At 42.2% G+C, this 27,356-nt stretch overlaps 1 protein-coding gene across 3 annotated transcripts in view; it reads left to right on the top strand.

Annotated features, from left to right (window-relative positions):
• LOC110990313 (insulin-like peptide receptor) overlaps positions 1–27,356 on the top strand; it is a 124,255-nt gene that overhangs the window by 10,270 nt on the left and 86,629 nt on the right. For 2 of the 3 annotated variants that reach the window (XM_022255238.2, XM_022255237.2), the window contains exon 3: positions 18,055–18,603. In XM_022255238.2, the coding sequence (XP_022110930.2) occupies positions 18,327–18,603 (277 nt within the window). In that variant the 5' untranslated portion in view covers positions 18,055–18,326. Of the gene's footprint in view, positions 1–18,054; positions 18,604–27,356 lie in introns of those variants that run through there. The other variant, XM_087137501.1, reaches the window with a different exon arrangement.

Genomic DNA, 27,356 nt, shown 5'->3' with positions numbered 1-27,356 from the left:
GACATGGGGAAGGGGGGAGGGGAGGAAAAGAAAGTTGGTTTTTCTCAGGGCCTGTCTGCGGTATTCCGAAAATTCCACTCAGGAGGAGTCCGTAGCAGCCACAATGTGTTTTACAGCATTCCTCTGTCACCATTTGTAGCTGGGAAAGTTTTTTTTTTTTTTTTTTTTAAAAGAAAGTGAAATTAAAGATAAATTTTGCTAACGTACAGCCCAAGCATGTGAAGAATGCAGGACGTGCTGTCTGACAGACACTGCGACATTTGTTGTTTCACGCTGAGGTTCCAGATGGGAAAGACTTTTCAGATTCCACTGAAATGAGAAAATCCGTCTTTAATGACTAATAGTGATGGAGTTGATTGAAAAAGCATTAAACCAGAGAAACATTGAAATAACTATACAGACCTGTACAGATATGATGCCATTAAATAGCATATTTTACTGTACAGTACGTCATTTTCCTTTCTTGTCACCATCGGAATAACATACGGTATACTGGTATGTACCCGGTACATGTACATTACATTATCTGTACCCGATACATGTACATGTAATATACGTCCAGGCATTCATTAATACATGTATGTGTATCTTCCCTCTTGTACATGGACACGCACCTGTAGCTTGTGAGATGAAAGAAATCATACCCCCCAGGTATATTAAAGACATATCCTTTGAAATTTAAAATCATGAACATATTTGGAGTACTTACAAGATGTACGTACATGTACACATGTTCATTCATGTACACTTGCAGTACAATGTTCATGTTCATGTACATGTACATGTAGTTCAGTAACAACCAATTTCACCTGAATCCCTTGCTGATCTCAATTTAGACCAATGTGCTGGCGACTACTTGTATAATGTGCATTTTACCGGTGCATGTGTTTTTCATTGGATCCCCCGAGTTATTATTGTGGCGTATTCCTTTTAAGTCCCATTCATGTAAAATTTATTGAGTTTCCTGACATTGGCTAATGGAAGGGAGATAAAGCCCGGCGAGATGGTATCGTCGCGCAGCCCCGAGACTCCCCTAGCAGCCTTGTCCATTCGGAAAGTGTCGTTTCCCACATTAGTACATTCAGAGAATCGCGCCCATTAAAGGAATGCTCTGATGGATTTGCCTTCCTCGGGGAATAACGAGTCACCCTCCAGATTGTTTGGTTTGGATTCACGTGCTTTATCATCGGTTCATCTTTGTGCTACAGTCAGAGCAGATTTGTATTCTGTACATGTACAGTACCATACATGTAATTAGCCACACAAGGGTACATGCATGCGGGGAAGTGGGGGGGGGCCTTAGCACCAGTACATGTTTATGAACTGGTACATGTACATTGACACATATCAGTGATGTAGTCGAGTACTTTTTGAGAACCAAGTTCTCTACCAAATATTTCACTAGTTAGGAGGGAACAAAGCTGAAGTACATCGGCATTTGATGGTACATGCATAAGGGTAAGATTACAAAGCAACATAATGACTTCAGACCATCACTGGTTGATTAAAATTAACTTTTTAGGACAAACGTACTCGCAAAGTATTCGGCCGAGTACTTTCCGAGTACTTTTCTCCTTAAAACTCAAATTTTACACAACTGGGAGAGTCTGAAGTCTAACATTTATCTTGTAATCTTACCTTTGCACATTTACCATCAAATGCCTGAGCACTCTGGCTTTATTCCCTCTTACCAAGTTCAGTATTTTGCGGAGAACGTTGGTACTCGGAAAGTACTCAACTACAACACTGATCACATATACACTGAACATTTGCTGAAGTTACGCGTACACAGATATGTGTACACATAATGTGTATGTACAGTACATACAATGTACATACATGTACATTGGAAATGTTTGCCTTGCAGAATTTTCACTAGAGCAAGAATGTTTTATGTTGTGTACATGTACATTAAGTACCCGGGTGGACCTGTTTTGAGGTTACCAGATGGAATTGTCATCACAAAAGTACCGAGTATGCAAGAAGAAAACTGTACCAGTCACCTGATTTACATGTACAGTGTATGCACAGTAGTTTGGTGTAGGCAGCTTTTGAGCCTAAAGACTCGTCCAGTAAAAACGCTTTACTCATGCTAACCTGTTAATGTGGGATTTTCTTACCGGAAAAAGCTGCTAGGGGCAGGTTTTTTAACCCGCCAATTCTTCCACCTTGCAATTGCGCTTTGACTCAACCACGCATGACATGTTAATATACATGTACCGGTATGTACAGTGTACCTACATATATAAACATGTACATGTACGTCAGCCATGGAAATGAAAAAAGAATTCCTAAATGAGTGTACACGTCCGCCGTGGAACAAATAAGGAAGATTGTGTGCTTACACTTCATCCGGTGTCAAGTGGTTAAAATGGGAAATACCACGTGATGCACTTTCGGCTTCTGCAGAGGCAGCATGCATATTTTTTACGTTGGTCTATGTGCACATACGATGGTGTACATACATATGGTACATTTATATGCCCGTGTACTGGTAGGTGTTAAAGCTATTATGCATGCACGGTACAGGTTCCGGTACATGTACGTGTATTACACTGCAAAGCTACTTTTGGTTGAAAAGGACTGGTTTTAAATCTTTTGAATCCATCTCCATCTTGTTTAAATACTTTCTGTTCACTACCAAAATACGTAGAGTGACCTGGACTGTCGGAAGTGATCCTTTGAGTCTTTGCTTGCGGGGTGAGAGGCTGCACTGTACTGGCAAGCTTTGATCACCTGAATGGAGTCTTAACCCTTGAGAGCTGAGGCAAGTGGGAGGGAGAGGTCAGAGGCTCCACATTTCCTCCGACTGTACACATATGTTTGCAAGAGGTGTTTCCAGCGATATCGTGTGGTCGTTTTTTTTTGGGGGGGGGCCACTAATTAATTAAATGGAAAAATTGGTATTCTCAGTGCAAAGTCCAGACAGGTCATCAAAGAATCTACAGTATAGATTTATCTGCTGCCATGCTCAAGGCACATGGCTGGCACACAGTGGGGTCGTGAACTTTGAATGACCGTCACCATAATAGCAACGCCATATGTATTGGATTTAAGTTAACTTTGCACAGTTGTACTGAGCATGAGTGTCTTTGCATGCATATAAAGTTTCAGAAAGAGCAGGCCTGGAACAGCGGAGTTCTTGGACAGGTCCCCACCCCTTCCCCCAAAAGTCCTGCCCTTTTTAAGCACATGGATGCCACGTTTTTGAAGCACTGGCAAGAGCCTTGGCTTTGAAAGGGCAGCTGCTTTCTTTCTTCCAACACATATTGCTACAGTATCAAGTACAAGAGTTCCGCGTGGTTTTTCCATTTATGCTGCTTGTACGTGTACATGTACCATATGATATTCAGCTATAGTATACATGTACATGTACTAGTATAGATGTATTTGGAATTAAATCCTTGATTCTCCATATGATAACAGGTTTTCCTTTTTGTTTTGGAAGTTTGCAATGACGGACAGAGCATACTGTCAGAAACATTGAGTACCCCCTGGTTCTTTTCAGACCCACTCATGGGCAGTGCCATAGCACGTGCCCCCCACAAACTCCCAGTGTCCCCCCCCAGGTAACCCCCCCACCAAAAAAAACCCCTATGAATGGATATTGAACAAGGCAAAAACAAATTTGGCCCCCCCGAAAAAACCACACCACTGAAAGCTGATGCCCCCTCCCCCCCTAAGATGCTGGTGGTTCCTTTGTACCCCCCTCTCACTAGTAAAATCCTAGCTACGTCACTGCACATCGGTGTGTTTCTCACAAAAGAAATACATGTACGTATGTAATTGTACACATTATTTGTTCAATATTGGATACATGTACGTAATCATACAGTGTAGGATGGGTGCACTTTCAGCCAGTTATAGGTACATGTACATGTATACCTGCATGAACACTGTAGTGCCAAGATTCAACAAGAGGATACTGCTGTGTACTTCAGTGCACAAGAACCGTTGCCAGTCAGAGGTGAGCATGCTTGAATTGACTTCTGAACTTGACCCGCCCACAGGTACCCTGCCTTGTTGACTGTGAAGACGGTAAGTGTTTTGTTGGGCCCGACAGAGTGTACATATACAGTATGTGGGTCAGTTTCCACAGCGGAGTGTACGTACGGGTATACCCAATAACTCAGCATAGCAGTGCACCAAGGACATGTACATGTACCGGTACTGTGCATGTTCCTGGTACATGTACCTTTACATGCATGCTCCATGTGTCATTGCTGAGGTTGAATGGGGTACAGTGATACATATACATGTACATGTACCGGTATGTTGATGTCCGGCCCTAGTATTACATGTACATGTGACTGTACTGATACAAGCTGCAAAATCATAGTTACATGTACCGGTAGATCTACACATGTACTAGTATGCGTACATGTTCATGTACCGTCCCCGTACATGTACATGCACACCAGTAACTTTTCTTTTGGAGGGTGAGTGGAAACTTACTGGCAGTGGTTAACTTAACATTCATACATAAAGATCACAGGAGCTTTTTGAAGGACTTAGCAGGTTTGAGGATGGTTGTACCGTACAGAACTCACCTTCACGTTACTTTACTTGCACGTAGTTGGAGCTAAATTTATACTGTATAGATACTGGTACATGTAAATGAACCACTTGGAAGTGGTAAAGATCGATGTGTGCTGTCTGTTTGCAACACAGTCGAGAGTTTGTGGTACACTGGAAAACTTCCCACTAGAAATTGTAAAAATAAAAGGGCTTTTGATTAAAATTCCCTTAAAATACTCGTACCCCATCAAACTACAAAGATGCATGTCAAATGACAGTTTGAGCATTATTTGTTGTTGCGTCAGTGAGCCCGTAAACACGTGTGCAAATAGTACGGCACTGTACACTTAGGCTCAGGTTTGTGAATCGTTCACAGAGGATGGAAGTTGGCACAATTTTTCACAGCATGCACCGCAGACCATAGTGTGAACACACACCAGCCAAACCAGCGACTGGTTCCCACGGTGCGACGACGTGAAAGAGTCCCTGGATTTGAGAGCAAGAGCCACGCAGTAAAAGTCGATCTCTCAAACGATCCTTACTACTCACGGCACTTTTTATCAGCAGCAAAAGCTGCCAAGTGGGCAGTCTGTACCATAAACATTACGTCAGTGATAGCAACACAAGTGTATTCATACATGTATTTTAACCTTTGTATTTTTCCCCTTTTTTTTAAGTGAACAAATTCACCTGTATATGTATGTGCGGCCATAAAAAAAAACCTGGCAGGCACATTTATTGAAAACAGAAGTGAGGTGCAGACAGGTAACAGTTTGAGAAAATAGCAGTGATTTATTGTCGAATATCTCAGTGCGGCTCACCTGGATACATAACAACTTGCAATAACAAATCCATAAATCAGGAAGCTCCAAAAATATCAAACCGGAGAGACTAAAATGGAAAAAAAAGAAAAGAAGGAATGTGGGCCAGGGGAGAAGCCAGACAGCTAGCGGAAGAGGGGGGACAGTGGGATGTAAACATGGCACAAGGGCGTAGTCAGCGGTTGGATGAATATGGGGGGGGGAGTCTGACAACCTTATACTCGTATCTTCAGCATGCTGTACAGTTAGGCACTTTCATTCTTTACTGTGCATATTATACGAGCAAGCATACAGCATGTACACTGTTTGTACATGTGCATGTACCGGCACATGCACTGCAGGTTCGGTTGTGTAAGGCCCAAAGTGCGACACAGGCATCAAAATCAGGAAACTTTCTCTGCCCTGTGCATGAAGGTAGTTCCAGAAATTGGGGGTCCAAAAGTATGACCTTCTTGTGTCCTTGTTACATCTGACCTTTTGTTATTTGATATGGAAATATCCCCGCAGGTGATTTCAAACTATTACTGTTTGTTTGGCAGGTAATTAGCATTAATTCATCAGTCTTGGAAATTAGAAAGTTTGTTTTCAACTTACAAAATCATGTGTCAGATGTGACAGGGACACACACAAAAATGGACCCCTAATTTCTGGAACTACCCATGTACATGTAGTAAGCATATTGACATGTAGGTTCGAATGTTAAACACAAGACGTTTATATAAATAAGTAGGGTACATGTAAGTGTATTGTCACTGTTTTATTTTGCGCTTAGGAGAGGTACACTTGACCATAACAAGGGACAGACATGACACCCGTGACAATGCACGGCTGTGAATGAAGCACTCATTAACATGGGCCAAGTCAGCCTTTTGCGAGTACATGGTTCACAGTAAATGTACATGTAGATAAATAAATATACCCAGCAAGAAATGAGACCGAGGGGTACCCCCCAACATGTCCCATCCCTATACACATTCCAGACTATTGTTACTTAACACATCCCCCCAAGATGTCTGAAAGGAATCCCCCAGATTCCTGCGAGACAATGACCAACACAAAGCAGGGGGGGTTCTCTCCGTCTCATACCTTGCTGCACATGTAAATGAATAATAAACAAACACTTGTAAAACACGATCTACATGTATCTAGAAAACTAATCCGAGGTGCTAGAAAAGAATGTGAAATCAGGTTGATGTCACTTGTGGACTACCAGAATAAGAACCCTTTAACAGAAGAGTTTTCAAGTTTGATTTCAAAGTTTCAAGAGAGTCCAGTCTTCTGAGATCATGTACATGTACCTGTCCTCTAGAAGTAGTAACCATGTTGAAAAAAATAGCTGTGTGACCTTGCAGTGTATTCAACGATTTCCCCCCCCCCGTGTGTGGCAAAGTATTTTCACTCCATGCGGAATGTGAGCGTAGACGTGAAAGAGAATACTTTTCACAAAATGTCCCCTTCCAAATCGCTGTGTCCACTTTCAAAAAAGCAAGCAAAAGATCTGACCAAAAACAGGGGTGTCTCTGTGTCAGTGCCTCAGATCCTTGTATGCATGTACTGTTCATGTAGGAACTTAGCATCGATCATGTGTAGATTATTTTGTACATGCACAATGCACATGTAACAAATCTTCCCACGACCTGATAGTTGACTGTTCCCCTTCACAGCTGACACTGAGACTCCCAACACAAGATGGCACCACAGGAAACTTTCAAGACTTCTGGAAAATGCTAACTCAGCTTCTGATGCAGGAAGTTATACACTATACATCCACCAAGAATTTGCAGTAGAAATGTGCTGATTATACAAATATTCATGAATTTGATCAAATGATTGAATATGCAAATACCGGTATTTATTTTTGAAGTAGAATCTTTAGAAATTACAGTTTGACTCCAATCATCCCCCGTGAATAGTTGAATATTCAATAATGTATTCAGGGATGTAAGATTTCCAGAAATTTTTGGATTTCCGGAAATGGCGTGAAAAGTTACCATGTCCGGAAATGACAAAAGGTTCGTACGCGTTTTCCACTTTGATGCTGTACATTTATACATACACATCTATGGTGGCACGCGCAGGCGGGCATTTCGCCCGGCCTGCATTTGGATCTTCACGAACACGGCAGATCATGCATTAGCGCATGCACGGCCTACGCTACTCACCAACAAGCGCGTGACCAGGCAACGCCTTTATGCACTTATCACATGTATCATCCCGAAGGCGTGCTGGTGACGCGTACTGTTCATCATCGTAGGAACGAGTTTGGTGCAACCTTCAACCTCTCCCTGGTTTGATGGTTCCCGTTGTGATCCCATCACTGGCAATGGAGTTGCAAATGCGATGCCGCCAGGAACCGCTGATTAATCGTGTGTGAATCATGTGACTTACTTTCCATGCATGAGTTGTGCAAACAATCACGTGTGAAGTTTTCAGTGACAAGTGACTGCGTGTTCGGATAGAAATTCTGATCAACATGGAAGTTGACCGGAAAGCAGATAGCAAAGAAATTGACAAGGGAATCAAGAATAAGTACAAGTGGACGTGGCTGGAGGAAAAGGACCAGGCTGGATATTTTGTGTCAGACTACGTGCGCAAACTTAATACTAAGTCACAGTGGCCAGGCCAAATGTCTCTTCTGCAACTACGTAGTACGTAATTAACTATTCGTCAAGCGAGAAGAAGGCGATAATTAGACATGGTAACTCCGAAAACCACCGGCGTAGGAGGAAGGACAGAGATTCAAACCAAACATTACCAAGTTTAGGTATCTCAAACTGTTCATTTTTATCTGTTAAAACCCTTCAAACTGAGGGGCGTCTGAACCCCTGCCATTAGTCTCTAAGTTGCTCAAGCCCTCCCTCGCAGTCTCACACAATTTATTGGCTTTCAGTGATTTTCAGGAAATGGCTTCGTTGGTCACTTACAATCCCATGTATTAGAATTGAGTCGGCCCGAATTTGCAGTTCCTTGGCCGATTGTCAGTGGTTTTCATTTCTCATGCATCAGAAGCCTGACATTTTTCTCTTGTCAAATGAAAAAAAAAAAGAGGCTACAGAAGGCTGAAGTAAAAACTGACAAAAATGATTTATGACCTCATCCAGCAATCACAGACTGCTTTGCAGCCAAAGCTTCCAGAGTGGCGAACATTCCATTATTTCCAGAGCCCCTTTCTCAGCTTGAATTATGCCCGAACAATTATTACTTCAGTTTGCAGCTTCTGCCCGAGTGACACACTCGTTAAAATTAATGAGGAGATTACTTCGGCTTGCCATAATCCATCAAACATTAGTTAGTTGGCCCTAGATGCAGTAAACACTTTTATTCCCTTCGTTGGATTGACTTTTAGTTCCTGGGCCCTTGAATTTTAATTAGTGTCCTACCTTGTTTTTCCCCAAGATTAGAAAACAAGATTATTAGGGAGCCTTCTCGCCTTTCTATTCCCATGGGGGGCCTGTTACTTCCTGTGGTCCTGGGTAATGCAATTGCTTTTTGTAAAGACATGAAGATGCTCATCACTGGTCTCCCAACACATGTATTTTCCGAGCAAGACATACTGTACATGTACAATGTACAGTACATGTCATGCCGGTATTAAGAGTGTTGTGAGCCCTTATGAACGCTCAATCATAGACTCGTTTTTATGTTGAAAATGCTGATGTACATATATGTGGGGACGTGTGGCCCTGGTGGTCTTATCTGCCACTCCCGATCATGTGTTTGGAGTTCGAATCCTGTGACTACGGGGCTTATGTTTTGACCTCAGGCAGGGGCTTCTGCCTTGACCTTGGGCAATTACACACTTTACCCACGCTCTCCTCTCTCCACCCAGGTGCAGACACAATGTTCTCTGACCTACAGATGTAGCCTGACCGCCCATTGAGTTTTACTTGTCTCTCACCATGTTAAAAAGTATAGCTACTAAGCTTTAAAATTTGGGTGCCGAAAATCCGAACTTTTGGGTGGTACATGCACAAGTTCATCCTGGAATAGTCCAACTTATAATTATAAAGAATAATTTTGACGGAAAACAAGAATACTGTTGCCTCCAAAGAGGCCAGGAACAGATATTGACGAGGGCATTAAGTAAGGTACCGGTACATGTAAATGGGGAGTCAGGCTGGCGTAGTGGTTCTTTCCTCGCCTTCCACCTCTGCGGCCCGGGTTCGAATCCCGGCTCAGTCCACATGTGGATTGGGTTTTTTTAGTCCCTACCTGATTCCGTGGGTTTTACCTAGAATATTCCTTTGGGGTTTTCCTCCCACCTCTAAAACTGTAACTGCTTCTCACTGTCTCCTCTCTGTTGGTTTCTTCAGGCTTGCGAGTGCCTAGGGCGCTTATGAGGAATCCTTGGTGTCATTACCAGAAAATGTATAATAATAATCAATGTACTTGTATTAACCCCTGTCACTATTTCAGTACGTTTGTCAGTCCCCACCAAGTTTAAAAGTCACAGCCAGTGCTGTGCGGAGAAAATTAAAATGAGAAGGCACTGGCTCCGAGAAAAAAAAGTCAGGCACCAGGTCAATTTCTGTATATACTGCACACACATTTGCAAAAGACACAAGTTACGTACATGTACAAAATGTGACAAAACACACAGGAACATTATTCTGTCAATTATCTGCAGGACAGACAGGCTTCGGATTTTGTGCTTGTGGAATAAATAAAAATAGCAACCAATTATATGTAAAAAAGCTGAAAGAAAAGACAAGGCATGTTTGTTCTCTTACATTTGAGTATTTTGGACCTGGAACTGGACCGGACCAAGGGAAGCTTTGGTTTCAATCTTCAAGTACATTTGGAACTGAAACAAGTTTACAGCGCTGGAGTCGTCACGGGCATAGACTGCTAGTGCATTAATAAGAATATGCAAAATGTCTCAGCTCCCGTACACACTCTGTACAGCGTGCGACCACAAACCGGTCGACGTGGGTACCTAATTTCTGGAATTACCCCCATCCCTTTGCCCATGTTGGATTGTTTGCGCTTGATTCTCAAGTCAAACTGGTTGCATCTGAAATAGTTGTTGGGGCTGAGGAGAAGTGCAAAGGATGTGGAAGCAGATCGTAAGGGCCAGGTCAAACCGGCTGCGAAGAGGGTGCTCCTGTGGTGGGACACCTCATCCTCTGGCACCCGGCCGGGGGCTGCTGCACAGTTTTTTCCAGGAAGTTCCCTCCCCCAACACAACGTCTCTGCATCCTCCCTGTCAGTCAGGTGGAGTTTGTGCCAACCCCCCCCCTCAACATTTCTGTCTCCGGCGCCGGGGTGTTTCTCTGGTGTGTGTGTGTCTTCGTTCACCTCTGACATTTTCACACAGGTGTTTCTCCCAGCCAAGCTGGTATTTTGTTGTTTTAATTTTTTTTCTCGTAGGCCAGTCAGTCAGACCACCAGAATGCGAGCGCCGAGGAGCCATAGCTGGTGGTCTCATCTGTGTCCCAACCTCCTGCCTGCATCCCAGGCAGAGGCTAATAAAGTTAAAAAATTTGTTACATATTTTGCAGCTGATTTTTTTTCCCTTCCCTAACCACATAAAAGAGGACTCCGACTAACACAGAATAACACAAATATACGTATGTACAGTAATAAATTATTCCCTGCTGTAAGGCCAGTTGAAGGTAGAAATAGCTGGGAAAGATATTTCCACGAAAAGTTTTGGCCATTCGATACAGTGTCTGTGTAGTAGGAAGAAATAAGATTTTGATCATGTACATGTTTGTATAGTTCTTGCAGGCTCACAGTTCAAGTGAATTTGAAGAGAGGGGTGGCACTGTTCACTGTTGCTACCAATGTGTGTGTTCAATGGCACATGTGTTGGATTTGTCACTTGTTGCTTTACGCAGTGCACTCTATTCTTGTTTGTGTACTTTAATACTGTACATGAATTCTTGGCCCTTCATTACAAAAATCTTTGGTGAGATATCTGAACACTTCTACGCTGTTGTCCATAAACAGGGAATGGAAGTAAATTTGCAAGTCACAGATAAGCTTTGAAATGTTTTTCCAAGCAGTCAGGGATTTCATCATCCAGGATAACTGAATTGAAAATGCGTCAGTCTCCTGTTTTTTTGGGCACCGGTGTTCAAATTGTTGATTTTGGAGCGCTACCCCACGCAGAGCCTGGGTAGAACTGTGCGCGAAAGCAGAGACAAGTTTACCCGCACGTTGACTTGTTGATGGAGATAAGAAGAAGGAGAGGAACATGTCCCTTTACAGACTTTGGCATGTCGCCTAATGACCCGCTGCTGCCATTTTTACCTTGTCTGCGGCTGTTGTGCCCACCGAAGAATCAGGGCAGTGATGCTTCACATTATCAGAAACTGATAACGCAGTGTTCAAATAAACATGCACGGTACATGTAAGGCATGACACCGATGCGTCCGGTTTCCATTCATGGAACTTTCTGGGTGATCCACTCTTGAACACTTTTTTTTTTCCTAGGTTGAAGTTCCTATGCCATGCATTTTCTCCCGTCTTAACCCTCAAAAATGTGCCTTTTCATCCCTTCAGTCTTACATGTGCATTCAGTTTATTTTGCTGGTTCTAAAGGCCAGCCTGATGCTCTTGTGATTTGTATGCCAATGGAAATTTCCATATTCATGAGCAAAACTGTGACGTCATTCAAGGGAGAAAACCTCAGTAGCATTGAGTTTGCACCAACCGTTCAGTATTCCTTGTCTATCCGTGTACATGTACATCAACATGGCAATAAGTCAACCAGCACTATATTGTACATGTACATGGAGCTCTTCCCAAGAGATGTTTTTAGTGCACAAATATTTTGCTTCACAATTTGAACAGAAAAACCCATTTCACTGAGCAGTGGCTCCCCTGATTGACAACCCACCTTCAGGTACATGTACACGTAGTCACCCTTATTGAAAGAATTTTTCTGAGTGCAGTGATAAGAATAATTTCATGAGGTGACAGATTGAATGCCCTAGTTTCATGAGGTGAGCCCAGTGGAATGGAACATCCAGTCTGTCACTGAACGAAGATATACAGGTCACACTGCAGGAAATCAAGAAGTTGTGTGGACTCGCCCCACCTCCACACAGGGCTTTTCCTTCTCTGAAAAAGGAATCTAGAGGCAGGTAGTTGGGGGTTAGGGCTTTAAATTGAAGAGGAACAGTCAAAGAAACTATCTGCAAAAATTCCCCGTAAAGCAGTGTTCAGTGTTGATGATCGATGAGTATTTTCACCAAGCCATTTTAGTTTTCTTAACTACGTGTATACGATAAACAAATGAATGCCCACGTACATGCACACTACTGTACACTGCTGTGCAAAAGTTTGATTGCACCTGCAAGCACGAGTACATGCATATGTATGCAATGCTAACATGTGCATACAACGGACTAGTACATACATGTTTACATATAAATATACGAGTCAGGGTTGGCCCATCGAAATCACCTTGATTTACATATACGTGTACGTGTAGATCACCAATTTGATTCTGTTATCACAGATACCGGTATAACCTGTTAATCCATATTTTGAATTCTTTTGAAAGGCAGAATTTAAAAAAAAAAATTTTAACCGATTTCAAAGTTTTGTACATGTATGTGCATGTATGTATTTACTGTACATGTGTAAATGGTGAATACCCCACTGTGAGCCCTTCTGTACCTGTCGATATTAAAGGAGTCATGCTGATGCACATGTACATGTACCGGTACGCTACAATCCGGGTTGGCAGAAATTTTTTGTTCAACTTCAAATCTTGTCATTTGTTCTGATTTAAATCAGCTTTTTGGATTCAGTGCATGAATTTGGTGAGCTACACACCATGATTGAAGTTAACTTGATTTAAAGTGTTCCCCTCTGAGTTTATCATGGTACAGTATCAGCTTACATTGTGCATGTACATGTAGGCACATATATACATGTACCGTATCATTGGTCTCTTGTAATATTGGGATGTGAAATGTTGGTTATTATGCAGTAAACCCCAAACCAGTAACAAAATCTTCTTAATATCGGTACATGTACAGTACATGCACACGTGTGTCCACAGTGAATTTTAAACAAGCCTTAGTCATTACTCCATTAATACAAGGGAACCGGAGCATGAACAGGTATGACTGAAAGCATTCAAAAGCCATCTGAAATATTGTAATGAGACTGCATTTTACAAAGATTTAGTGTCTAGTGAGATACAGTGTACATGTACATGTACATGCTCAGCAATTACACGTGTACACATACATGTACAGCTCTTGGCAAAGCAAATCCTGTGCTCTCTGGTTATGACAAAACTTAAGACCCCATACATTGTACATTGTCAAACTTGGTGCTTTACACATGGCACTGGTATAATGTACTTGTACATACTTTATTTAAATCTCGTACCGTTAATTTACCTGGTGAGTCACGATTTGCTTGATTTTGTTATAAAAGGTGCACTGTATTAATAAAGGAAAATAAGCACATGTGCCCTGGTACATGTACCATACCAGTATAGCTTAGAAAATTTACTTGCTTTGGAAGAGATACTGTATTTATGTACTGGCTTGCCTCCAATTTAAAAAAAGAAATTTAAAATATCTGATTTAAATTTAAATATTAGATTTAAATGAAAAGGAATGATTTTTTTGATTTAAAAAATGTCAGGTTCACATTGCGCTGTTTGTTATACCACGTCAATAATAGATTGTGAAATTGATTGGTCATGAATTAGTAATGTGTATGTCACAAATGCGCATATACAGGTTGTATACAAAGAGCACAGAGCACAAGAACATGAGCGATGTTTGCTGTGGTACGTGAGTGATGCACATGTACATGTAATCTTACCCCATGTCACCTTGATCTTGCCGCGGTTGAAAATATCATTTCTACTGTGTTGTATTAGCTTGACCTTCATACGAGGTTGTACAAAATTGGATGGAGTGTTGGCCAAGAGGCCTCTGAAGTACATGTACATGCAAGATGTTTGCCGCAGTCACAAACAACTCCAGTTGATTCACAGTTTACAAATGTCAATGACTTTCTAATAAAAACAGCATAAAATATGGCACGGGTACAGTAAAAAACAACTGGCCTGAGCAGTGTACAAACTACAAGAAGGTTAAATGTTTCATGTTTGATATCACACGGAGGTGAACAAGGGTGCTGGAAAATGCTGATAAATATACATGTACTGAGCATTGATGTACATTGTACATACATGTACATACATGTATGTGTTTGTATAATTCAGGGTTCTCCAAGGACTTGTACGGAACTGCAGAAGATTGTGGAGGATTTGAAGTTGGTGTCCCAGGATTTGCAAAGCCTCTGCAATATCAGTATGCTCCATTTTGAAAATCTCCAAGTCTGACACTCTGACATTTGTCCAACTATATGAAGGGATTTGTTCTTCATTTTAATGTGAAAGTTTGGAAGTTCACCTGAACAAGAAATAAAACAATACTTGAGGCCCAAAAATATTTTGATAAACCAAAATTACTTTTTGAGGAAAATGTTTTCATGCGTGTACATGTCCTGGTGCAATGTACGATACCATATGCTGGGGCACATGTTCATGTACATCCATGTATTTATGCAAATATGGGATAGGAAGGCTGACTTGTACACTTTAATCTCAACTCTAGGCGAAATAATACAAAGAATGGAATGAAATATTCCATTATTAAAATGAAATATTCCATTTTAAAAAATGCATTGAAAAATACCTGAAGAATCTTTATTAGTGTAGCTGCAATGATATTTACTCAGACGCATTCTTTTCCTGCAACTCTGTACTCTTCTTGAATGCTTGAAAACTCTTTTACAATCCTGTTGGTTGAATGCATTGGAAAGTACATGCTTTCCTGGACGATTGAGGGTGCTATTGCTGTGATGCAATAATTCGGATGCAGCCGTGGCCCGTGTCTGATTAGTCAGTGGTGCTGTTCCGTTCACCACCTTTTCCTTATATTGAATGGAGCTTTGCCCTTTCCTAGTGCACGTGTCCAGTAGATGGATCGAGAATGAACTAGCCTTGCACGAATTCCAAGACTGAAGAAGGGTAAGGTTGGGACCTTTTCTCGCGTAATTTTTTGGTGCTTTTTGTTTACATTCCCCTCTCATATAAAAAAAAAGGGGGCAGATGCATTTTGCAGGGTCGGGCGGGGATGATCACCAATTTATTTTCTTTACATGGCCTAAGGTTAGATGAGATGCACAGGTGTATTTTGAAGGTTATTATTAACACAGATTGATTACAGCCACCCTTTGAATGAACAGCAGCTCGATTTGAAAAACTTCCATAGCGGAGTTTTGATTATTTCAGAATCAGTTTGCTTTGCCGAACTCACCACATCACCGCAAAATGTCCCACGGTGAGATACAGGAGACAACGCAGTTGCTATCGCGCTTCAGAAACACAAACGCATGATTGCAGATTACTGACTCCCAGCCTGATTCCAACTGAAATCTCCAGTGTAGCGAAGCCAGAAAATAAAAAAAAAAAGAGCATCATTCCTCTGTGACGCCTACCAGCATCTTTCCACATTTGCGTACCATACATCTCGAGTGGCCATCAGCGTTGTTGGCTAAAAGAAGATGCCAATATTTTGTAATTCTTTGTTTTCTATCAGCTCTATCTGATGGGGCGACACACAGGGGGTGACACAGCAGACATTGGGTGGCGTAATATCGTCCCCCCCTCTTGTTGCAAGCTGCCAGCGCATCTTTGTTTGAAGCATATGTACCACAAATGGGGGCAATGTTGCTTGCATTTTAAAAGGTCCGGTGTGATTTTGGACTTTGCTTAATCCGAGTGCGCTCAGAAGAGAAATTGCATACTTGTAGCATGAACAGTTTAGCTAGTACCCGTACATGCACACGTGTAATTCCGCATCCCACTTGCCCCAGGTGTGGTGTTGTTTCCAGCCAAAAGTACAGACATTTTCAAACAGTAAGATACCACATCCATAGTCCCTTGCCAAAGTTTGACTTTATTAAGCTGACCTTTGATGGTCAGTTGTTCAAGATTTGCAAGCCATATCTCACCGCATCGGCTTTTTTTTTTCAAAGCTCTGGGACAGTGCAGCGAGGTAATATTTACTACCTTACTAGGGTACACCTGGCCATGGCCACTCAAGTGTTGGGAAGAGTGTGTAGACAGATGTCCCCCTGATGCTGCATACCGAATTATACCAGAAAGCATTTCAATGTTCTCCGTGTTATGAAAAAGGAAATCCCTACATGTTTAAATGATTGAAGTGTTTGCGAGCTAAATGTGTCTCGTGACCAGCGTTGACCTGTGTCGACTGGTGCTCTGCCGATTTCTTGTTCAGTAATGTTTTTCTGCTCAGGAGCTCCTTGAGATTGGCCGTGTTCTTGGAATCTAGAAATCTGATCTCAATGTTTTGTACACTTTGTGCCCAACTTGTGCATTATAGTACATTACATGCACATACATGTACATGTACGGTACCATACATGTACATGTACAGTGTGTGCACAGCAAGATTACAATGTACATGTATGTTGCTGATGAGGATAATTCCCCCCCCCCAAAAAAAAATTACTCACAGAAAGTGTCTTTGTTTGCCACAAAATCGACGATCTTGCATTGTATAGCCTACTCTTTTGCCCAGAACAATCAGAAAGTGATCTACTGTACATGTATGTTACAAATTGTCAGGGTTCTATTACAAATGTATTATTTATTTTCATTTGCTTCACGAGTGTGAGATGGTGGTAGTAACAAAAGAAAGAAATCTGAGGTGATTACAGTCACATTAATCCTACTGGTCCTCAGTCCTTTGCCTGTTACCGGTACAGGACTGGGGACTGTCACCTACCGTACATGTATGCTCGGTCCATGGGTTACAGGGCAGTGAGTGGGCCACCTGACGCTTGAACTGAGCCCAATTTCATAGAGCTGCTTAAGCACGAAATTTGCTTAAGCGGGCAAAAACTTTGCTTGGTAAATAAAGGTTGCCAGCTCAAACTCTATCTGATTGGTCATGCTAACCAAAAAGTACAATCCCAAACATTCATCACATGGAGATTTGGCTGGTTACCTGATTTATCAAGTAAGGTTTTCTCACGCTTAAGTAATTTTTGTGCTTAAGCAGCTCTATGAATTTGCCCCAGGGTTGGGGGTGGAGGAGTTGATGTACAACTTAATACCGTACATGTACGTTGACACATCTTCCTCCACTTTTTTCTCTGAAGCCAGTTCGATGATCCTACAGGAAACAATAAACTCTTTATAATTTCCGGAAAAGGCCAGGTTTTGTAACCTCGGCATAATTGATTGAGGAACTGGCTAACAAGTCAAGGAATTAGGTTTTCCTGTATTTGCCGGCAGTGTCAATGATTGTCAGTGCATCTTGCCAATTTTGCTGTTTCTGTGTGGTGGTTTGCTCTAGTGGTGAAGAACTCAACCAACAAACCTCAGAAGTTTGGGATGGTTCTTGCAGGACTCGGCAAACCCTTGTTGAAGAAAAGTCTCCATCAAGGTCTCATTGCAGGTTCAGTGTCATTTTTTCTTCAACCGCCTGATCTAATTAATGCAGGGATGCCAGTCTTCAGGCAATTCCATGTAAAAATGTTGGGCTTATTTTCAAACATTAACAGGGTAAATGTAAGCTTCTCTGGCTTTAATCTCAGCCTCAGTACAAGAGCCCTGGCTGTCATCCCTGTCGATCATATTTTGTTCCCGACAAGTGACAGTGACTCATGATTTTGTGTTGTTTCTTCCCCTCTCCTGGGACAGTTTGCGGCAGCATGGACATCCGCAACAAGGTGGGACAACTTCAAGGAGCTGGAGAACTGCAGCGTCATTGAGGGCGACCTGCACATCCTCCTGATTGAGAGGCGTCGCCGGGGGACTACGACCACCTCTCCTTCCCCAAACTGCGGGAGATCACAGGCTTCTTTGTGCTGTACCGCGTTTCCCACCTCCTGACCCTGCGCCACCTGTTCCCCAACCTGGCCGTCATCCGGGGCGACACGCTCTTCTACAACTACGCCCTGGTGGTCTATGAGATGCTGGAGATGCAGGAGATCGGACTGACGGGTCTGGTGACCATCCTGCGGGGTGCCATCCGCCTGGAGAAGAACCCCAACCTGTGCTACATGGACACCATAGACTGGTCCCTCATCCTGCGGGAGGGGACGGACAACAACTTCATTGTCGACAACAAGGACCAAGGAGGGTGCCTGAATTTCTGCCCTAAGTCGGGCGGCCGGAACACGTGCCGCATGCCGACGGCCCTGGGCACTGTGAGGGAACTCTGCTGGTCAAGTGAGCACTGCCAGAAAGGTAAGTGTTGGATCCAGGTCCTTGTTGTCGCTTGCTAGGGCTGTGGTCAATGCGAGTCCATCTCAGGTCCATCACAAGTTCATCACAAGTCGTCCATCCAGTCTTAAGCCAAGTCAGCTTATTAAAAAGAGATAAACCGTGACAAAAGGGCTCCATTGTCATTATCCTGCTACTTGTCGCTGGTCTTGAGACTGGACTTGCAATTTGGCCTTCTGACTGGACTTGTGGTAGGTTCAACTATGGCCACATGGCTTGCATGTACAAGGGTAAAAAAACCTATCCCAAATTACATGTATGCCAGTTTCACAAAATGTATCACCATGTCCTAGCTGGACGGCACAGGAAGTATATGTGCCTTAATACTCCCTCCTCCCCATTGCAGTATATCAGTGAACTTGGTCCAAGTGTGATGCTCTCCCAGTGTCTTTTAATCCAGAGCGGTGACCGCTTTACGTCTATATGTACATGCATCCAAATGTGTACTGCAAAAATGTCTGAACAATGAATGGTAATTGGGTACTCCGCAAAGATCAAGTCTCTGCATGTCTTGTGAAGAGTTTTGAGCCCCGAATCTGCTGTGGCACAATGGGGAGATAAGCTCATGAGGGACGGTCTGCCAGGTGCAAATTTTAATTATCAGTGTGGTTTGCAAGGTACTGTACTTGAGCATGTACCCGTACACAGGGCCGTGCTGAATATTCGATCGATTATCGAATATTCAGATTGTATTTTCTGAATTTGAATATTTAAATGCAAAATTTATGAAAAGGATGGGAAAATTTACTTATGTTTTAAATGAGGAAAAATTACTCTATGGAGGCCTGTTTCGAGCAGATCCAAATGAAAAGTGACAGAAATCGTACAATTCAAAAAGTATGTGTACATGTAAATTATTCATTAAATGATTTAAAAGGAATAGAAATTTTCAACAGGGCAAGAGGTATTGTTCGTCTCTTACATCTTACTAAACCATGGCTGGAGACACTCCTAGAGACATGAGAAGTTACATGTATGTGTGTACATGTATAACAGTGGTTAAAATGTACATGTACATTGTGTGTGTTATTGCAACTGATTTTGTATATGGTTGGTTCATCGACAATCTGCCTGATGGTCCTGTTCGGATATTCGATCGAATATTCGAATAGTGAATTATTTGAATTGACACTCGGCCCTACTTGTACACATGCACACTGTTCTGGCTTCCACCACGTTAAGAGGACAGTTTCTTGGGGACACCGTTCGGCAAATTAGGACCTATTTATAGGGACATTTCTCTGTCCCTGCAATGTTTTTGATCAGTGTAACGATTAGCTTTTGTCCCCATACCTACTGAACAAGTACACACGATGTACATGTACATTGTACAGTGTGTCTGGGTGCTCCGGTGCATTCGCTCTTTGCACGCTGCCACCACAGGCATGAGGAGCCTTAAACTGGCAGCTTGTACCGGTACAATGGCGCCAGAATCACATCAGAGCAGCTATTTGAAATATTGTCCAATCGCACGATATAAGAACTAACTCAGCACGCACAAGATTACTAAACTTGTACACGCGAATTATTGAACCAGTTATACATGTATTGAGTAAAGCTGCCAGCTTGGGGCTCTTCATGCGTGCAAAGAGCGAATAGCGCATACATGTGTGAGTTGTCTGTGCCACGTGTGTGCAAACGAGCATTGGCACGTAGTGTTTCTTCAAGGGAAATTGTTGCGTGGACCATGTCCAAATTACATGTACTTGGCTTTGGCGAGACATAATGCATGAGTCTCTGGTAGTGGCCGCAGCCAGTTCCCATACTGGTAGATTGGTGTGCAGTTCTCAAGCCGCAGCCAAGGTGATTTGGACATTCATGGAGCCCTTGTAGAAATGAGTGTCCTCTCTTGTACATGCATGGAACACACAGTAGCGTCATTTAAGATACGCGATACACAATACACGTGTTCGTGTACATGTATATGTACATGTACAAGGGATCTGATACATCAACATTATGCAGATTGTGGATTGTGGATTGATTCCCCGAACAAAGGTTACATCTGAATCTGAACAGCGGGAAACCACAACAGTGCGGCAGATTCAGAGCACCGGCAGCTTAGACACGTCACAGGGTCCTTGCGTGTTGCGTATCATCTGGTGGCTGGTTAGCAGATGTGGCAGTGCCGTCTGGCCTAGACTCACGCGCGTGCAGTTGTCTGTAAACAGGCAAATTAGAAAGGCCCGCCCAAATCCCAACCACCTCGCAGGAAGAGATGAGTGCCCACGATGGAGCCGCTGGAAAAGCAGATTTGAAGTGTTACATGTAGCCTATTTATTAGTGAGCTGTACAGCCAGTTGAGTGTGTACATGTACGGTATGGGTACATGTACATCCTACATGTATGCATAAATATTGCATACTTAGGGTTATCCAGAATTTATTCAATTGGTGCTTGGTCACAAATCTCCAGTGCAGTAAACTCAGTACACTTCATGTGTTAACTGGGCAGATGGTCAAATACACATGATTAAAACATTAACCCGGTAGGCCTAATATGCGGGTACAGGGCGTTTTCTCTCTGTTTAAATCTGAACAGACCGATTCGTATACATGTACATAATGTGTATGTTCTGTACATGTACAAAAGAAGTGGCAGTTTACCATTACCATTATTTCAGCTCAAAAGATCTGATAAGCTTGTTTTGATCTGTAGAATCGACAGGCCCTGTTGCCATGGCAATATGGACCCAGATAAGATTTTTCTCCCTGTTTTTTCTAATGTTCATGGGTTTATCTGGCCTTTCTAAAATAAGAGAGTTACATGTACCGGTAGTTTAGCTTTTTTTTTGAGATTGCTCCATTGACTGTCTTGCTCTGCTGTACTGTTAGCTGTACATGCACCTGCAGACACATGTACATGTACGGTATGTACATGTACAGGGGGGTACATGTAGTTGATGTGGCACGGCCCCTAACATGGCGCACTTTCATTTTTCCCCTCTCATGTCTTCCCGGAGCAATATTTTTTACCTCAAATCCCACAGTTAACAAAACTTCATCAAACTATCAGCACTCTGATTCATAAATCGCGATATTATGTGCACGTAAACACTTCAAACTCTGGTGAAAATCTTCTTTTCGCCCAATTTTCTGATTTTTTTTTTCCGATGCCAAAATGAAGACTTTCAAAATGTGCACAAAACTATGAAAATAATTTTCTGACAAACTTGTGGATGGGTAGGCCTACATGTGCGCAGAAGGAATGTAGCTTCACAAGGATTGATCAACTTTTAAGAATTTCGAAGATGTTTATGTAGGATTTCTGAGATTTTTTTCAAGTGCGGCACGTTGAGCCCAATTTGCGGACACTGACATTTTTGGATTTCAGACGAAATTTCATGACACTGGAATTGTTCACAGAGGTTCATGTTTCATGAGGGCTCTGGTATGAGTATTTAACCAAATGACTTTGGAGTTTTTCAACAGAAAGGTTTGGCAAATGCTGTGAGGGAAAAGTCAAGTGAAAGTTGATGTGTGCCATGTTAACCCTAACCCCCTAGGCTCCTGCACTAGAAAGCATACTGAACCTCACAAAATCCAACAGGTTCATGTACTCCAACAGAATGAGCCCGTTGGAGTTTGAGTGATATGGTATGGATGGGTCTATGCAGTATAGGATGACTTTGACTGAACAGTACCAAACCTGACAAAATCAAGCATAGTCCAACAATTTGGTATTGCAAGCCAGACACTGCACACGGTGACCCGTGTGTGTCGCAACTCACACAGAATCCAACACCATCTCCCTGGGCCTTTCATCCAAGTCTCACAAAATTCAACAAGAAGTTCCTTAGGTACAGTACCAAACCTGCCAAAACCTCACAAAACCTGCTGTTGGAGTACATGTATAGCAGGTTTTGGGCAGTTAGGGTTAAGGAACTCTACTACCGGTACATGTACATGTACGTTTGTAGTTTTGTTATTTTTTTTCTGGCCGCACCGGTGTGTGTCCTTAAGTCTGTGCAGAACCCTCTGAAGACCTGTTTTCCAACTGTCAAGGCATTTCCTTGCCCCAGAATCTTGTAACAGATGAATGAAATTTGCGCCAATTTTGTAAAAGAGGAATCATCAAACCCTCCTTACAGTCATGACATTGTGCACATGTAAATGCATGTACATGTTCATGTACATGTGGCAGGAAAATGAGACATGTAGAGGTTGAGATGGCATGTACAGTGTACATGTAATTCATTTGTTACTGAGTCAATGTAATTGGGACTTGACAAGTGGCCAGCATGATTCACATTGGGACTTGAGCTGATGTGTGAACTAAAGACCCGTGGGGCAAGATTTTTTTGTTGCAACAGACTTGGAAATCTAAGGCATCTGTCATGTCTGACTTACATGTACATGTGTCCCAAACATCAAGTACTAAATTTTGCCCCAATTGGGCTCAACCTCATGATACACATACATGAACACCCCCTCCAAACCATCTTGATCCATGATACGGGACTCACCCTGCCCAGACCAGTCCAAAAAATATCGGCAGTAGGCAAGAAAGTCAATAGCAAAGCTGCCAACCTTTAAACTACCGGTTACATGTACATGTATGTATTTCAGTATTCAGAAACACAATAATCAGTATACATGTACATGTACATGTATTGCTCAGATATTTTTGTTTCTATGAGACAGTGGCTCTGATGTACATGTACATGTACGGTATACTTGAAAACCAGTACACTGGTTTCCATGCAGCACTGTCTACATTACACAATAATAGGACTTAAAAAGTGAGAGTGAAGTTGAACTCAAAAATTTGGTGAATCGCTGTTTTCAGGTTTAAAATCTCAGAATTGCTCCATGGTACATGTACATATACAGTACATGTACATATACGCTCCCGTACGCTGCACAGTTAATATGGGGGGGGTGTTGGCCAATAACGATAGTATTGTTTTTGATGTAGGTATTGATTAACACCAGCCAGAGGATGTTTTGGTTGCAGTAAACCATTAGCCGGCTCTCTTGCCTGTCGGATCTGATTAGGAATTTAATATGGAGACAGACTGATGGATGTCCTGCCTTGTAAATTCTCCCTGTCTGCGGCTTCTTTTGCTGGCAAAATTTATCAACGGGCTCATTCTCTCTTGCCCCCCCCCCATCCAATCAGGGACGGGGGAGATGGCGGGGGGGGCCCTGGCACAACCTCTATGCCATTTTGGCTTTTGTTGCCCCTTGACGGAGGGAGGCTGTTTGTTTCCCCGAGAAAGAGCCATGTTTACCATCTCGTTGCGCAGTCTCCCTGTGGGGTGTGGGTTTTTTTTCTCTCTCTCTCAAATCCTTCCCTCCCTCCCCATCTCTTATGCAGTGGACGGTAATCATATTTATCACGATTGGACAATATCAGATGTTTGGATGAAAGGCAGGTTGAAGGGGAACGGGCGGTCTCGGAGCCCGGAGCTGGAATAGAGGCTTACCGGCATCATCAGGATGATTTGCATGGAACAGGATGTTTTCAAATGAATCCAGTGACTATTAGACTTGCATGTTGGAGATCAAAATGCATGTAGGCCCTACTGGTAGGGTCTTCTGTTGCTGTGTGTCACAGTCATATCTTTGCCTACCAGTGGCTGGCAGAACTGCATATGCACACTGTACATTTATGGCTGGACAATAACGAGTAAACAATTCACTGTGTGTTCAAAATATTTCACACAGCTTTCAGAACAACATTAGTTACTAAATGAAAAGAATAGACACTCTCAGTCACGGGAATCATCACCGTAGGCAATACGGAAAGGAGTCTGTGGTCACTTCGGAGCCAAACAGAATTTGTAATCGAGATCAGTCACGGTATACAGTGATGTGTGTACCGGTATGTGGCAATTTTTCCCCTGTGAGATCAAAAAAAAAAAAATAATAATATCTCCAGTTGGAGCTGTATTGTTTCTCCCGCACGTTGTTCTGTTGTGTGCAGTGTACGAGTACATACCGACAATTCTTTCCCCTGAATCTTCCATTTGTACCCCAACAAATGCTGGGGCACAAATTTAAGCCAGAAGGGAGGGGGGTGTCTGGTCATCTCTTACCCCTGTAGCCATGCTGTTGGCCGTTTGGGACACCTGTTTTTACCAGTTACTGGCCAAAGAATTTAAAAAACAAAATGAATTGCCCTTTTTCAACTTAAAAGCAGAAATGGACACTTCATTTTCAAGTACTGACTACATCCAAGTCTCCAAATGATACTTTGCAGAAGAAGCAAGCACCACTGTACATGTACGTCTGTGTGCCTTCCGTATCTGACACAAGTTATGGTACATCCTGCTTTTCCAACTGTTTTGTCAGGCTGTGATGACAAACCTCATTTCATTTGGCAGGTTCCTCAAAATATGGACCATTAGATAATGTTCAACTTTGGGGGTTCAGTTTTCCTGGAGAGAACAGCAGTGAATTAATTCCCAATGTCTGATGAAATGAGGGAAGTCATGGCTGATATCTGGAACAGTGATAACTGTGTCCATCTTTCAACTTAATTGGCATAAAATATGATTCATGATGAAAATCTGATGCGCAGAGTTAATAATTTAAATGTATTTTTCAGCGAGGATATCTCAAAAATTAATGGCAAAATGTACATCGCGCATGGAATTTTCAAGCACTACGTGTGACAGCGTTTTCGGCATTCTCGAACGTCATGCATTTTTTGTCAAAATTCTTGAACGTCATAAAAATTCTGTCAAATATGACGTTGGCAACGAACATATTATACCCATTATATATTTTTGACACAGCCAAACTTAAAGATAATTTTCAGTAGTTGAAAGGTATAAGTCCTGGCAGATATGCTGGTATAGTAATCAAACTTTTGTCGTCATTTTCTGTCAATTTTGTGCTCTCTTTTTCATGGCTCATATTTTAAAAGTTATTTCTTAGGTGCTTTAAAATACATCAGTTGAAAAATATACTGAATTCTCCTTGTTGTCGAGAGAAGTTCTGAAATCAAGTCTGCTGGTGCAAACCCTTTGACGCAAAACTTTGAATGAATTCAACTCCATTTGATTTGCACTGGTAGCCAACCAAATGTACACATTATGCCTAATTATCCCCAAATAATCATTTTTTTTTTAAATCGGAAGGTGCTAATTTGTATTTTACATGATCAAAGTCTCTCTTTAAGAAGTTTTGAAAAATGACATCTGGAGTTGCAATTTGGTCCATTTTATGAAGAGCATGCCATTTGCTTCTGTGTCTACCACATGCTCGCGCATGTACTTGTATGAGACTTCCGTACACTTGAGAAAAGTCCATGTGAAAAAAAAAGGTACAAAATCCTTTAATGCTCTTCACTAGTCACAGACGCCAGCCATGTCATCACATGCTCTGATCAAATACCCCAAGTACATCGCAGGAATCAAGATGTCGCCGAAGATATTGCTAAACCCTGGGTTTTATTTGCTAATAGAGAGCCTGTGCATAACCACTCAACACCCAGATTATTTCTCAAAGAACCAGACGCAGTGGTACTACATGTACATTGTACGTTGCACTATTTTTTGGCCAGGAAACCCTGCTTTTCAGATTTATCTGCCCAGACACGGTACGTGCTGCTCAAATTATAAAATTGATACCCTAAATGGGTTACTCGTTTGAAAGTCATTTGTCTAACATTCATATTGTACTAGTTCTTCGCACTGGTTTGCTACACTACTGGGCCTTTACAGAGCAGTGGTGCTGACCATCTACACACAACACAAGGTTTAGTTTTGGTTCCAAGACGTTACTATCTGTGTTGGTTTATTAAATGAACGCTTTTGCGCTGCAACTTTTGCCAGTCAACATAAGGCGCTATGTGACAGTTGACAGTTCAAGATTTTTGTATGCGTACGGAATCTTTGTCCGTCATATAGCAACCTCTGTTGACTGGCAAACTGTACGCTGCACCAGCACAGGTAATAACGTCTTGGAACCAAGACTACACAAGGTTTACCTCAAGAGACTTGCCAAATGTTGTGTTCTTGTTTGCAAAGCCCATGGAAACACCAGTGCATATATGTCTATAATTCACGGTGTGAAATTACAGTTACACGTGGGACACATTTCCCACCACTTAGTCTATCCGAAAAGTTAGGCGAGGGAAAAAAAAAATCAGCTAGGAAGTGAAGTACAAATTTGTACATGTATGCTGTTACATTGTAACTTTTGATGATGTCATGACCTACGGTACATGTACGTGCACTGTACAATGCGAAGTGTAAGGAGATGTTTTTAAAAGGTGACATGTGCACATACTGGAATGTAGCAGTCACACATAATGTGCGAAGCATGCGTGTAGGCAAGCTGCCAAGATGTTGCGTAGTGTACCGGCACTGCTTGCAGAAGTGCTGAGCATGGCATGCTGTATGCATACGACCCTACATGAGCTGAACTTCATTGTCTTTTCAAGTTCATTTCTTATTGTAATAAATACATGTACATCTCGGAAGAATTTGCTCCTTTAATTGTGATCTCATAGCTGCTGTTGGATCCCCTCCTTGATCTACCGTATACATGTACATTTGTACATGTACCCTGCTTGAAGATAGCGGTACTGTACATGTACCGGTGTACTGGTACCGGTATGTACATTGTCCAGCGTACTGTAAATTGATTTGCCGACTGTCTTTGAAATTTATTGCAGTGTCACGTCTTCTGATATTACAAGTAATCAGTGGTAGTGACTGTTGTCATGGTTTAATAAAGATCACATGGATATGCACATGCTTCAAT

This window comes from Acanthaster planci, linkage group LG05, assembly GCF_054643075.1.
Source record: "Acanthaster planci isolate LZ-2023a linkage group LG05, COTS_SCS, whole genome shotgun sequence".
Taxonomy (NCBI): Eukaryota; Metazoa; Echinodermata; class Asteroidea; order Valvatida; family Acanthasteridae; genus Acanthaster; species Acanthaster planci.
The sequence above is the reverse complement of the archived record's forward strand: the minus strand, read 5'-3'. Positions and strand labels throughout refer to the sequence as shown.